Genomic DNA, 15,141 nt, shown 5'->3' with positions numbered 1-15,141 from the left:
TCTTTGTTTTTTCTTTTGTTTTCTGTCTGTGTTTTCAGCAACGTCAGTTGATTACAGTTCCTTTGCAGACAGATGCAGCAGCTGGATAGAGCTCATTAAACTGAAAGCTCAGACCATAAGGCGTGGATCAATTAAGACAAGTAGGCGGATGTTTCTACCATGTTACAATCTGAGAAGCATATCCTTGATTTCCCAGTGGTGAAGGCTAGACCTGACTACTCAGTAATAACATTGCCAATCAATCATGTATTGGAGTGTGAAAGCTGCAGACCCTAAAGGTCATTTAACAAAAGCTATTGAAGGGCCTTTAGATTTTTTTAACTTTAACTGTAGGGTTGTGTTTTTAGTATTTTATTTTTGTGAAGGTATTCTTGAAAGTATATAGATATTATATCATCTAGTGTAAGGAAATGATGAGCTCTCTTATTGAAGAGACACTCTTCCAGGACCCAAGGTACTAGGTAGTGTACGGTATTTGTCAGTTTACTAAGAGCGATATCCAGAGTGATAAAAGAATGAGGTATTTCCAGAGAGAAAGTGGTCAACTCTTATCTCACTGCTAGACTCAGGATCAGTACTTACATGTTCTTTATCTATACTCCATGTGTTTTGGTAGACTTTCAGGTATTTGAGTGAAAGATTTTACATTAAAGGGAAGGAACTGTGTTTTAGGGGGAAGATCACAAGATATGGAACCAGCCAGATATGGTTTTGAATCCTAGTAGTGCCATTTTAATAGCTGTGTGACCTTGGGCAAGTTATTTAAGTTTTGTGAGCCTCAGTTTCCTCACGTGTAAAATGGAGATAACACCTACGTTGCTGGGTTGTTGTAAGGATTATATATATACATATGTGTGTGTGTGTATATATATATGTATATATGTCTGGTTTATAGTAGTTATTGGATAAGTGGTAGCTATTATTTGTTATTTTAAGAACAAACAACTTTTAGACAGCCAAGGTCATTTGTTGAATTTTTTAAATTATGAGTTTGATGGAGAAGGTTTGGAAAAGAAACCTACTACAACTAGTTAAGATATGGTTTATCTACAAGTTGACAATGATGAAGTCGTCTGAAAAAAAGATGGAAAAAGCTGCACTGGGAAATGTAACAACTTTCACACTCTCCTTGTAATAATTTGTTCCTACAGCAGATAATTTTTAATGCTCTACCGCTTTTTCTTCACTTTATAACGATCATTGTGTGTGTAGCTCCACCTCATCAACATTTTCTTTTGCAGGAATGCCATTTTTCTTCCAAAAGATTCCATTCCAGCATTTCCTCTTATGTTTTTCTTTCTCTCTCGATTTTTAATTGCATGCAGTGCATGATAATTTCTTTTCTTTCATGACATGGCTTAGCCTCACAGACAGCTGAATGTTGTCACCACTTATTTGGAAACCTTAGGGAATAATTGAGTCACCAGCATATGATCTTGATGCTTTCTCTTCTTTCTCCAATTTTAGCTGTGACAGTCGAAAAAGCAAGTCCAGTGGGTGAAGGAAATTTCCGGAATCGTTCTTCTCCACCTTGTGCAAATTCTACAGTTGGCGTGGTTAAGATGACACCTCTTTCCTTCATTCCTGGAGCAAAAATAACGAAATATCTTGGGATAATTAACATGTTTTTTATTCGGGAAACCACTTCTCTTCGTGAGGTAATTTTATAGTTGTTATTTAATTGTTTTTGTGCGTTTTCTGTGGTTGAAGATATTAGTATCAAAACCAAACAAGTTTCAAATTGGTTGTTTATTTGCCAGAAGTAACACACACACACACCCTTTTTTTCATAACCTGTCTGGATTGTCTCTAGCAGCTAGTATTATCACAAGAGTTGTGTTGTGTTTAATCCCATTTGTTATTAGAAACTCCAGGTCCTTATCATGTGGTAACTAAAACAAATAAATGTATCCGCGTTTGATTAGAGGTTTAAAACAGCCCTGAAAGAACAGCTTAGTCTTCTCAGTAGGTATTTGCCTGAGATATATTTAAATAGCAATTTTTAAGAGTTTACATTTAGAAATAGTAAGGGACTGTATCATGGAGAGATGTCTTGGGGATTGTTTATGTCATTTAGCTCTATCGTTTTCTTCCTCTGAAAAAAACTGAGGCCGCTTGTTTTCTTCCCCTCTCGCCGTCAGTGTGTAAAAATGTTCAAGTTCTTACCTCACACTGGCTGGGTATCATTAAACTTTAATTTGTTTTTTTAAGTAACAGCAGTTCTAATCTTCTACTTGATGTAGTCAAAGTTAAGAATCAGAGTCAGCCTATTATATTTTGCATTACAGAGGAATTTAAACTCAAGAAAAGATTATATTTCTATTTGTCTTATGTTTTGGAGCAGGACTGCTAAGCAAATTACTGTGAATGGGGAAATTTTTTAATTATTTAGGTGTGAAACCCAATAAACTCTTCAAAATTTACTTCAGCGGTAGTTTGTATTTTTAAAAAGTGTGTTCATTATAAACATGACTTAACTATGCTTTTTCCCCATTGCTTCATTAGCAGTGTTTCTATACTTTCTTGGAAATAACAGCTTGCTTATTAATTTTTGATATCATGCTCACCCTATTGCACCTAGCACAGTGCCTGGTGCAGAGTAAACATAAGTTGTTTTTGTGTAAGTGAGGGAGTGACTTCTGACAGATTAACTAATTAGATAGATGTTTCCTTTAAGATAAATTACTTTTAAAATCATATTCTAATTGTGTTGAGATGGGAAAGAAACTATCTTAAGATGCTCTCAAAAACCTTTTAGTGTAGAATTAAAATAGGAGACACTTTTATTAAGTTTGACAAAGAAATTTGGGTGTGAGAAGCTGGCATAGATTGGTGAATTGACCTTTTCCGGTTGCTCTTACTAGCACATTGATATTGTACTATTGAATCCATAAAATTTTATTTCCTAAGTGCCTTCTCTACTGCTTAAGCAACCATACCCCAAAATGTTACTTCATAGTAGATTTCCTTTCAACAGAGATTTGTAATATTAACTGTATGGTATAATATCCCAAATTTATTCATTGCTTGATGAATTATTTGCTTACAATTATATAATCTTTTAAAAATTACCCCTCTGTAGTCTCTGTTACTCTGCTATCAGAATTTCTTGATTTGAGATGGAGGAGGAAAACTGATAAAAGTAAAAGAAAAAGCTGTCCCGGGTGATGATTGAGTCAGAGGCAGGCTGACACAACTCAACTTAATTCCTTAATTACAAAGAGAGATACCTGTACAAAACTTTATATAGGATCCTGTGACTTTTCAGAAAGATGTGACCTGGACGAATGGTTCTTCTAACAGTGTATTAAATTTTGCCCTTAACCTCCAGTTTAAAGTTGGAAATTTCTTCCTAGACTGTAAATAACATCCAGTAAAATTTGTGGAAAACTTCGGTTGAGAAGCATTTTAAGCTCTCATTTAGCCTTTGGTTTCTGTTTTGTTTGTTTTTGAACACTGAAAAAGTTCCCCAAACTATTGGATTTAATTCCCTAACTAATATGTACGGACCACTTAGTACGTGCATCTGTTGAAGTAGGTGTTAGCGTATGTAGTTGTGAGCACAGCAGAGTCAGTTTCCGACCTGATGGGATTTAGTCTAGTGGAACTCGGGCATGGTGGACAGTAAATAAATAATAATGTGATTAATAGGTAACTCCTAGTAATAGTAAGTCATATAAAGAAATAAAACAGGGCCTGTCCGAGAATATAATGGGAGAACTTAATTTAGACCTGATAAGGAAGGTTTCTCTGCGGAAGTCACATGTAAACCAGGACCTGAAGAATTGAGTAAAAGTTACCCTGGTGGAAAATTGGGTGTGGAACCTTCATGTGCAATGACCCCGAGGCAGGAAAAGATGTCACACCTTTGAGAAACTGAAAAAGACAAGTGCGATTGGAACCTGGTTCATTTTCAGAATAGGAGATATGGATAGCAGAGAAGTCTCATTGTTTTTATTTACCATCAATTTATTTGAATGATGATGGGAACGACTTGATAGAGGGAGGTGCTGAAGATGGAGGGACAGTTAGAACTCTTGCTCTGCCATCTGTCCACTAGCTCTGTGGTCCTGGCTCATCATGGGCACGTCACAGATTCTCTGAGCTTCAGTTTCATCATCTGTAAAATGAAGATAGTAATCCCTGTCGTAGACATGTGCTCAGTAAAGGTTTGTTTGTTCATTCATGCAACAAATTCCCATTATGGAGGGAATTAAAATGATCGTCCGTTATATTAAGATCACTTAAGATGTTTTAATATGTATTCTTTGATGTTTTATGTACATTAGTTTACACATGTATCCAGTTTGGTTTTTTGCGCGTCATCATTTAGGAAGGAGGTGTCAGTGGTTTTCTTCATGCTTTTATTGCTGAAGTGTTTGCGATGGTGAGAGCTCACGTGGCTGCACTGGGAGGGAATGCTGTTGTCTCCTACATAATGAAGCAGTGTGTCTTCATGGAGAATCCAAATAAAAACCAGGTGAGATGGGGTTAAAAACCTCTGATGGCGGGAACCTGTGAATGTATCCCATGGCCTTTTCACCTCCCACCCTCCCCCGAAAAAGAGAATTGCTCTTCAGAGCTCTTTGACTCTAGAGGCTTAAAACATGTTTTAATGAATATGTTGGTAACCATGGTCCTGCATAGGTCAGATGCAGTTTTCACATCCCCAGTGACTAGTTATTCTTAAATACCTTTGGAAGTTTTGCTCCTCAATTACTGTTTCCTCCACCTTCTTGGTGGGTCTTTGGGATCCAGTGATGGCTAACGGAGGACAGTTAAAAGACGCCCTCTGGTTTGGAATGTGATGCTGTCCAGTTCTAACCGCCCTGCTGGTGAAGAGTACATCATGATGGGGCCACACTGTTTATTTCTAATAAGTAATATAATTCTGTTAATGGGGACAAGGGAATGTTGCTTAGGTTAAATCTTAGAATAAATTTCTTTTATCAGTTTTTTAATAACTCACTTACAATTGTTAAAAATCCCTTTAAAAAATTAAATAACTATATTAATGAGTTTGTTTGTTTCCTGTGAATTGCCTTCTTATCCTTTGCTCATTTTTCTCTTGGGTTGTACGCTTCTTCAGCTCTACGGCGCTGCCCCCAGGGTAGCCAGAAGAGTATGAGCGTGTTGTTGAGTTTGTGACTGAACATGTCCTGTTGTTCTTATAGGCACAGTGTCTTATAAACGTAAGTGGTGATGCAGTGGTTTTTGTTCGTGAATCTGAATTAGAAGTGGTGTCAACTCAGCAACCTGCTGCCACCTGCCAGCCCTCATGTACTGGAGGAGAAGTTACAACCTGAAGTCAGTTAGAAAGAATGAGCTTCACTAAATGACATTCATGGGTCTCCTTTGTTTTGTCATTCATCTTACTAGATGTAAAAAATGGACTTGAGAGAATTGAGGAAGAATTGATACATTATGAGTATATTCGATTTGTCTGGGATCACTTGGAGGCCTGAGAATGTTCAAATCTTGACATTTTAGTTTGGCCAGCCTAGACGGACAGGCCCAGTGGAGCCTTGACCGCACCTCCCCCCCAGGAAGTTCAGATAAACTTCTCTGAGAACTGTAGTAAAGATGGAAGCTATGTATAATTTATGTTGATTTTAATAAAATCATAATTTAGAAAATGAAATGGTAAGATTATAAGGAAATTAGGATAGCTCTCCTAGTGTAATTTAGAGAAACTAAGCAAGAAATGAACAAATTGTTAATGAGTAAGTCATCTGATTCAAGGAATGTATGGGGAAAATGGAGAAAAGTTTTCAGAAAACTACGTGGGTTTCTTAGTATGTTATTTTGATGAGGAATTTGGTAACAACTGAAAGGGAAAATTGCTTCAGCCATCTTTGAAAAAGAAGTTAAAATTCTGCAACTGGTATCCATAATATGTCCTAACTACTGGAAAAGAAAAGTAATTTATCAGAGCCAGTGTCCTTCCATTGGAAGATTAAATAAGGAAGGAGGAAAAACATTACTATATAACTTCGTTTCTAGCCAAGTTTCAATTTGTGTTTAATTTGTCTGGAAGAGGCTTGGCTTCAACTGGGAAGAAAAGGCCAGTGAATTTTGTTGAAGTAGTTAAAATATAATTGATCTAGAAGGAACATAAAATTATTTTCTAATAAAGTCATACTGCACTCCCACCAAATAAACAGAATTTTAGTAATATCTTAGGGATTTTTGATGGTGAGTTAGACCGTATTTGGCATAGAGTTTGGAAATGTAACTTGAATGTAAATATGCTGCAGAATGTTGAATATATGGATAGAAATACTTTTTTTGTCAATGCCAAATACCTATTACAAGTGACCCTTTAAAAGTACATTCCTCCTTTGCACAACAAAATTTCTTTATAAAACTCATGATTTTGCTCTTCCAGGATAACAACTGCCCTAAAGATTAGGAGTCATTTCCTTGTTATCACAGGTGTCAATATTTTTCTGTACTTTGTTTATAATTTTATTTTTTAAATAAAAAGTTTATAAACTGGAATATTCCTAAATCTCTTTTTTTGCCTCTTTGATGTAGTACTGTCAGTGGTCAGAAATCACTTTCCATCTGATCATCTCCATTCATTTCTTTAGTCAACAGTCATCTGTTGTGCGTATACTATATGCAAGGCCCTGTTCTTAATTTGGGGGAAAAAATACATATGTAATTGTGCTACTCTCATTGCCTTTGGTAGGAAACCTACAATATTAAGTGAGAAAATGTGTGTAGCTTGGGATGAAGGTAGCTTCCCCAAGGAAATGATACTTAAGCTCAGTCTAGAAAAATAGGCAGGTCCCTGGAATTGACTGACTTGTTCATAGTTTTGTTTATCCAGCCAGCCAGCCAGCCAGCAGCTATTTTGGGATTCCTGAGTATGTTTCTGAGTCCTTTCTTGGCAGGGGGTTCATAATGTAATTATCACTAATTGAGTACCTGTTTTGTGCCACATCCTGTGCATATGCATTGTTACTAATTCTTAAAACATAAAACTAGCTGGGTGACGTTATCTCCATTTTGGTCTGAATATTTGGATACTCAACAGAGGCACAGGCTGATGTCTAGAAAAGCCAGAGTTACAGAACTCAGGCTTGCTGTCTGCAGACCCAGGCCATTTGCTCAGTGTGGGTTACCTGTGAAGTACAGTCAGCCCGTGCCAAGATTGGCTCCTTCCAGAAAAGCTGAGGTTACCTGATGCCCCAAGAGTTGCTGTTGTTCCCTGTGTGTGGATTCCCTCAGAAACATCATTTTAGACGTGCTGGGACTTAATCTTTTGGAAATATTGAGGCCAGTTATGGGATCTAACAGCACACCTCATGGTATCTCTCATTCTTTATTACTGCTCCAAAGCTGAACTACACAATTTAACCAATACTTTGTTAGTTTGCTAGACTCACTGTCCCACTTCCTCCACCTCCTACTCTGCTGTAATCCATCACCATCTGGCTTCCATCACCTGATCTACCCCTAAATTTGAACATGCCAAGGATGCAAGTGTTGGATTTCAATATTGCAGCATCAGATAGCTGACAGGCTTCTTCATGCATACACATATAATTTTTCATAAGTTGGATCATGTACATAATTTTTAAAAAGTGGTTTTATTTTTTACCTTTACACCTAGCTTTCTCTTCCCCCATATCATCCCTCCCAATCCATGTTAGTAACCTAATATGTATCCTTCTTACATATTAAAGTATGCTAATGAGGTATAATTTACATTCAATAAAATGTAAGTGTACAAGTTTTGACAAATAGGTTCAGTTGCGTAACCAAGATAAAGAACATTTCGTCCCCCGAAGAGCACACCCTGTTCCCTTTTGCAGTCAGTTCACTTCCCCTTCCATGTAAATAGGATCTTGTGCTTGGTAAATTTCACTTAGTACAATACTTTCTAGATGCATCCCCATTTGGACATTTTTGCCTATTATGTATAAAACCTTTTTATTTAAGTTCACACTTTCCTGTGAAAATAGAATTTCTGTTCTATGGGGTTGACTTATTGATAGATCATCTGCCATATGTGTGACAAAACTTCCCCTGATTTTGCTGTCCATCCATGTAGCTTATGGCAACTTTGATCATATCCAAACTTGTAATTTTATTATAGATAGTATGACTTTCCTTCCTTAGATTCCCTGAGTTAAGATGACCTCCCCTCGAGTTTTTGGCTGTCTTGCAGGTTCATCCAACTTGTCCTGAATTGCTTTCGTCTTGGTGGCTCCCCATCAGACTTGCTACCTTCATTATTTGTTATTAGATAAATGCCATCACCACTTGACCAGCTTTAGCTTGAGTCAGACGCCTGAGAGATTCACAGTCTTCCCACGATAGCCCCCAGCCGCACTGGACGAGATGCAGAAAAATGTGGAAGCATGAAAATGTGCGTTATGCGAAAGCAACATATTTATTGTCAAGCACTTTTGTAGCTTTTTCTTTTTTCAGGGGGAGGGTCTTTCAACGAGTACTTTGAGAATCTGATCTAAGCTCTGTACCTTGTCTCCAGAAGAATAAGCATACATGTAAAATTTTGCACACTACTTCAGGAGGTTTATCAAAAACCCTTTGTTGACCTCAAGTTAAATCTAGTATAGGCTGAATGGCGGGGAATAAGGAACCAGGCTGAAGGAAATATTGGGAAGGATTGGGTAAATCCTATCCTAAAAAGTTTTGACTTTTCTCCAGTAGAAATGTCAAGACATTTTTAAGATTAGACTTTTAAACTTTAAAAAGTACATATTTATAGTAGGCAGAATAATGGCCCTCCTGCCACCCTCTGCAAAGCTGAGTCTCCAGGGCCTGGGAATCTATTACCTTACATGACAAAAGGGACTTTGAAGTTAGGATCAAAGCTAAAGACCTTGAGATGGAGAAATTATCCAAGGTTATCTTCGAGGGTCCTCGAATCTAATCAATTGAATCCTTACAAGTGGAAAGGAGGGGTAGAAGAGTAGGTCAGAGAGATTCGATGAGAGGTGAACTCAACCTGCTGGCTTTCAAGAAGGAAGAAGGGAGCTACAAACCAAGGAATGTGGGTGGCATCTGGATGCTGACAGCCAGCAAGGAAATGGGGTTCTCAGTTCTACAACTGCAAGGAACTGAATTTTGCCAACAACTTAAATGGGTGAGGAAACAGATTCTCCCCTCGAGCCTCTAGAAAGGAACAGGGCTGAAGCCAACAGCTTGGTTTTAGCCTGGTGAGACCCACGTCAGACTTATGACCTGTGGAACTGTAAGGTAAACTTAAGTCACTCGGTTTGTGATCATTTGTTATGGTAGCAATAGAAAACTAATACAAGTTCTCATAAGTTTAAATTGTAGAGGTATAGTTCAAGTATCAAGTTACCATGGTTATGCCACTTATGGTAACATCTAATATGAAATGCTTCGCAGACTCAAGGTACAATTGTAACTTTTATTTTCCAATTAATTTTTTAATTGGAATACACATCTGAATAATTAGCAGAAATCCATAATCTCCAGTCTTTGAAGTCATCGTCAATTCTAGGGGCTTGACACAGTCCCCCAGATACTCAATCAGCTTCCAGAACCTCTTTGGTTTGCATTTGCTTCTCACTGCCACATGGTGTCGCTGTTGGAATGGGTTCCACACAGTAGAAGATGGTCTTCTGCAGCAAGGGTGCCAAACCGGCCAAGACTCCCATACAGGTTTCCAGGATTCTTTAGCAGGTAATTTCCTCCATGCCTACTCCATTCGAGGAAGGCTGCCAAGTTTCAGTTCCTAGTGCTCAGCAGCTGTCAATTGAGTTGTGAGAGCTATAAATTCTAGATGTCAGGTTTTTTTAAAAAATACGTATTTTGCAAATATTTCCCCTCAGTCTGTGGCTTAATTTTGTGTCCCTTAAACATTATCTTTTGAGGAAAAGAAGTGTTTAATTTTGATGAAGTCTAATTCTTTTTTTTTCTTTTTTGGTTTGTGCTGTGTGTGCTCTATCTAAGAAATTTTTGCCTGATGAACCTCAGAAACATTTGCTAGAATTTTCACAGTTTTTGGCTTTACATTTAGGTACATGATCATTTCAAGTTACGTTTTTATGTGGTGTGAGGTAGGGGTCAAGGATTTATTCATTCATTCATTTGCTTGCATATGGATGTCCAATTGCTCCAGCAATGGACAATGTTGACTAGCTTTTCTACATTGGATTGACATGGTATCTTTGTTGAAAATTGATTTTTAGTATATACAAGTATAATTGATTTTTTACATTGATCTTGCATCCTGCAGCCATGTATTGATTTTAGTAGATTTTTCTGTGTTTCTTTGGAGTTTTCCTGTAGACAATCATTTTATGATTGTACATGGGGACAGTTTTATTTATTCCTTTGAATCTAAATGGCTTATATTTATTTTTCTTGTTCCTTACTAAATTTGCCTTATTAATTATTACCTTATTAAATTATTAAGTAAATATAATGTAGAGTGATAAGGGTGGATATTCTAGCCTGTTCCAGACCTCAGGGGGAAGGCATTCACTATTAAGTATGATGTTATCTGTGGGTTTTTCCAACATGCTCTGAATATTGTCAAGTGCTTACTCTCCATCTACTGAGATGATCAGATGAATTTTCTTCTTCAGTTTGCTGATATGGTGAATTACACTTATTGGTTTTCAAATGTTAAAACCAAATTTTCAAATGTTAAACAAAATGTTCCCTCCTTTTTTATTTTCTAGAAGTTTGTCTAAAATTGATGCTATTTTTTTCCATAAATGTGTGATAGAATTTGCCTATGAAGCCATCTAAGTCTTGAGTTTTCTTTGTTCAAATATCTTTAACTATAAATTGATTTTATTGAATTTATTAATAGATATGGGGCTGTTCAGGTTATCTTTTTCTTCTTATGTAAGCATTGGTAGTTTGTGTCTAAGTAATTTGTTTTTTCTGATTTGTGGTTTATTGCTATAAAGTTATTAATACTAGCTCCTTATTTATCTTTGTAATATCTGTGGGAACTGTAGTGATGTATCCTCTTTAATTCCTGATATCGGTAATTTGCGGCTCCTCACTTCTTTTCTTGATAAGCTTGGCTGGAAGTTTATGTCATTAATTGACTTTTTCAAAGAACCCACTTTTGGTTTTATTGATTTTTCTCTATTGGTTTTTCCTCTGTTGTCAATGCTATTTGAGTCTGCTCTTATCTTTATATTTCCTTCCTGACACTTGTTTTGGTTTAATTTGCTCTTATTTTTCTACTTTCTTCTAAGGTGGAAGCTTAGATCATTGATTTGAGGCCTTTCTTCTTTTCTAATATATAAAAGTGAATGTGGGGCTTCCCTGGTGGCGCAATGGTTGAGAGTCCGCCTGCCGATGCAGGGGACACGGGTTCGTGCCCCAGTCTGGGAAGATCCCACATGCCGCGGAGCGGCTGGGCCCATGAGCCATGGCTGCTGAGCCTGTGCGTCCAGAGCCTGTGCTCCGCAACAGGAGAGGCCACAACAGTGAGAGGCCCGCGTACCGCAAAAAAAAAAAAAAAAAGTGAATGTGACACATTTCTCTATATAGACTAGTTTAAGAGGCTCCCCAAATTTTGAGATGTTGTTTTCATTAAATTCAAAGTATTTTACAATTTTCTGTTTTATTTCCTCTTGGACTAATGGGTTATTTATAAGAGTGTTGTTTAGGGATTTTTCCAGTTATATTTTTGTGGTGATAACAAGATCTAGTCTCTTAGCAACTTTGAAGCTTGTAATACAGTATTGTTGTGCGTTAGAGCTCTAAGACTTACCTATCTACTCTTTGCAAGTTTGTACCCTTAAAAAACATCCCGCCAATGCCCACCCCATCTTCATCCCAAGCCCTGGTAACCACCATTCTGCTCCCTGTTTTTTACAAGTTTGGCTTTTTAAATTTTAAAATATTTATTATTTATTTATTTATTTATTTAATTTATTGATATAATTGACATGTAACCTTGTGTAACTTCAAGGTGTACAACATGTTGATTTGATACATTTATATATTGCAATAGGAAATAGCACCATACTGTTAACTAACACCTCTATTTCATCATGTAATTACCATTTCTTTTTTGTGGTGGGAATAATTAAGATCTTTGTTAATTGCAAAATTTTACAGTTTCTGAGCAATCAATTATTTATTATAAAAGAATTAATATCAATTGAGAAACATTTCCAAAATGCTGATTTAAATCTATATCCACTTATTGAGCTTGATAATGTCTCTTGCAAATGATTCAGAAGTTTTGATAAGGTTGGCTTATTTTTCATTGCTAAACAAGAGAATCATTTTATTATGTCTCTCAGATGTAACTTTTACCTGTGAGATTTAATTACCTCAATTAGCAAAAAGTATATTGCCACAGCAAAAAATATTATATAGTTGAAGATTCTCCTCCAGTATATCAATGTAGCGCTTTCATTGTGATGTTTTTTGAAGTAACTTTACATATACAAGGTTAATTGGAAACCTTGATACTCCTAGCAGCAATGTTTTCTTGACAGGAGATTATTTATCTGAGATTAAGGGAATTGATTAGATCTGTAGAGAAGATGACAGATGAAGCTTAGAATGAATGATGACCCAGACAGTGGTTAGAACACTTTTTCTCCATTTACATTGCAGTCAGTCACACATAGCATTTTATTCTCACAGGTAAGATTTTCAAGGAAACTGCTAGGCTTCAGATTGAGGGAACAAGAAGGATTCTTTTTGGCATAAGGATGAAGGTAACTATTTCATACCTTGTAAGACAAAGGCACACATATATGTTTTAACAACAAAGTCATCTAGTTGAATTATTCTTGTCTGCCTTGGGTGGTATGTGCTAGGTGTATTTAGAGAAACGGATCTATTTACAGACACTCCCATCTTTTTCTCACTCTCTGAAATCGAGGAAATTGAGGAAAAATCCTTTCTGTGTTTGCTTGGACACAGTTATGTTTGATGGGCCTTCATCAGAATATAAATTGATCAGTCTCCTAATCCTCCACTTTGAAATAAAGTACTCAGCCATTATTGACTCCCAGAAATATTTATTGGCCCGTAAGGTTGTCCTCCACACATTGGCACAAATATCTCGTTCACCAAAGTGGTTATAATGATGGAAATAAAAGCTGAAGCATCAATTTGTAATGGGTGGAAGGAGGTGGGGAGCAGCTGTGTTCAGTGGATTGATTGCTGTTTGTACCCTTGGGCATTTTCCAGAAAGCCCTTTCATATTTATTCTTATCATGTTTCAGAGGCATGAACCTAAGGGACTGCCACTTAATGCCTGTAGTTGGGAAACTCGAGACCAATTTTCTTGGATGCTCAATGGGAAGGACATAGGTACCACTTTATCCCTCAGATTTTAGGTCTTAAATTATTAATAACCTGTTTGCAATTGCTTTTATTTTGTGTCAGCTGAACTTGGCATATTACAAAGAGTTCTACAACCAACCAAGAGTTCTTGGCATATTACAAAGAGTTCTTAGTACATAATAAAGGCAGAGTAAATATTTATTACAGGTAAAATGAATGAAACTTTTGTTTTTTCTTTAAAAAAATTGAAATGCCATTGTTTAGGGTTCAAGATAAACTTTTAAGCATAAAGCTATTTAAGATAAAAACCAGTTAATTCTCTTAGTGCTTACGTATCTCTAATAGCTTTTACCATTTTAGTGTCATGCTGTCTGAATTTTAATCTATCCTAGGAGTTACCTTGTTTGTCTTTTTTATTAACATTTTATTATTTTTTAATCCCAATGTTTCAGGAGCTTTTATTTTATCACTTTTTTTTTGTAGGCTTGTTTTTGGGATTTCAGTTTTTGGAATCTCTGATATTTTAAAACTAAATTACTGGCCAAGAACCTTTCAGTCATTCTTTTATAAACATTCTGGTTTTAAATACCTACCATCTAAACAGCAATCAATCAAGAAAAGAATAAAAAGCCAATAAGGTCAATTATTCTTCTGTCCAAATTCCAAATTGATAGTCTTCAATTCTGATATCGGTTTTGTCTAATTATTTAAAGCTTTGGCAAACGTTTTGACAGGACATTTGATGTTAAGTGTGTTATTCTCCCTTCCTCCCTCCCTCCCTCTTTTTCTTTCCTTCTCTTTCTCTCTCCATCTTCCACCATTCTTCCTTCCTTCTTTCCTTCCCTCCTTTCTTCCTGCATTTCACAGGGATTTTCAAGATTCATTCTCCTAAGGTCACTTATTACATAAAAAGTTCAATGTGTTTATTTTATTATCATTATTATTTTAAAAAGATTTATTTATTTATTTGGCTATGCCAGGTCTTAGTTGCGGCATGCGGCTCCTTTAGTTGTGGCATGCATGTGGGATCTAGTTCCCCGACCAGGAATCGAACCTGGGCCCCCTGCATTGGGAGTATGGAGTCTTAACCACTGGACCACCAGGGAAGTTCCCAATGTATTTTAATGCATAAAACACCAGCCATCTAGGACAGTTCCATTTAAAATGACGAGAAGAAGGAGTAGTTTGCTCTAAAGTCCACATTCACTTTGAAATAAGAATTGTGCCTCCAGAGTGAAAAAGAACTGTGAATAGGCTTTGTCACAGTAATTATACTATCGGCCTGCAGAGGTATGTTGGCAAAGGTGCTGGTGTTCAGCAGACTCTCTAGTCCTGGATCTTCCACCCACCTAGTATCATTACTTCTTCCGCTTAAAGTCACCTCCATGGGGCGAGAAACTTGATCACTTAAAGAAGCCACCCAGTCTCTCTCTTGAACATCACCTAATGCTAATTCTCCACATAGCCCTTACTACTCACTACTTGATATTTTCCTTGTTTGTTTCTTTTGATTATCCTCCTGGAATTTAAGCTTCAGAAGCTTTATGTCTTTTTTTCTTTGCTGAATATCTGGCATGTAGAAGAGAGCCAGGAATATACCATATCTCATTGACTAGCATGACATCAACTGTAAGATACACCATCATTTTACATACGTATGAAAAAAATGCCACCATTTATGCTGTGGGACAATGCCTTCTTGTCACTTTAGGTTTTTAATTTTAATATATTGAAGAGCTCTTTTAGATTTGTTTAGAAAGAACATAAATTTATCATACATAGCAAAAATAAATTGGTTGAGCTATTCCTGAAACAACTTCTCACTCAGAATCCAAATCTCCAGGATAAATTTTCAGTGAAAGT

At 36.6% G+C, this 15,141-nt stretch overlaps 1 protein-coding gene across 7 annotated transcripts in view; it reads left to right on the top strand.

Annotated features, from left to right (window-relative positions):
• C2CD5 (C2 calcium dependent domain containing 5) overlaps positions 1-6,494 on the top strand; it is an 82,491-nt gene extending 75,997 nt beyond the window's left edge. For 3 of the 7 annotated variants that reach the window (XM_082849622.1, XM_082849621.1, XM_082849625.1), the window contains 3 exons: positions 1,468-1,658; positions 4,334-4,480; positions 5,175-6,494. In XM_082849622.1, coding sequence (XP_082705748.1) covers positions 1,468-1,658; positions 4,334-4,480; positions 5,175-5,306 — 470 coding nt within the window. In that variant the 3' untranslated portion in view covers positions 5,307-6,494. Of the gene's footprint in view, positions 1-38; positions 141-1,467; positions 1,659-4,333; positions 4,481-5,174 lie in introns of all 7 variants that reach the window. The other 4 variants (XM_082849620.1, XM_082849624.1, XM_082849619.1 and 1 more) reach the window with 2 other exon arrangements.
• The last annotated feature ends 8,647 nt before the right edge of the window (positions 6,495-15,141 follow it).

This window comes from Leucopleurus acutus (genome assembly GCF_964270905.1).
Source record: "Leucopleurus acutus genome assembly, chromosome: 11".
In the NCBI taxonomy this organism is placed as follows: domain Eukaryota; kingdom Metazoa; phylum Chordata; class Mammalia; order Artiodactyla; family Delphinidae; genus Leucopleurus; species Leucopleurus acutus.
Note: the sequence above shows the minus strand (reverse complement) of the source record. Positions and strands in the feature narration are given on the sequence as shown.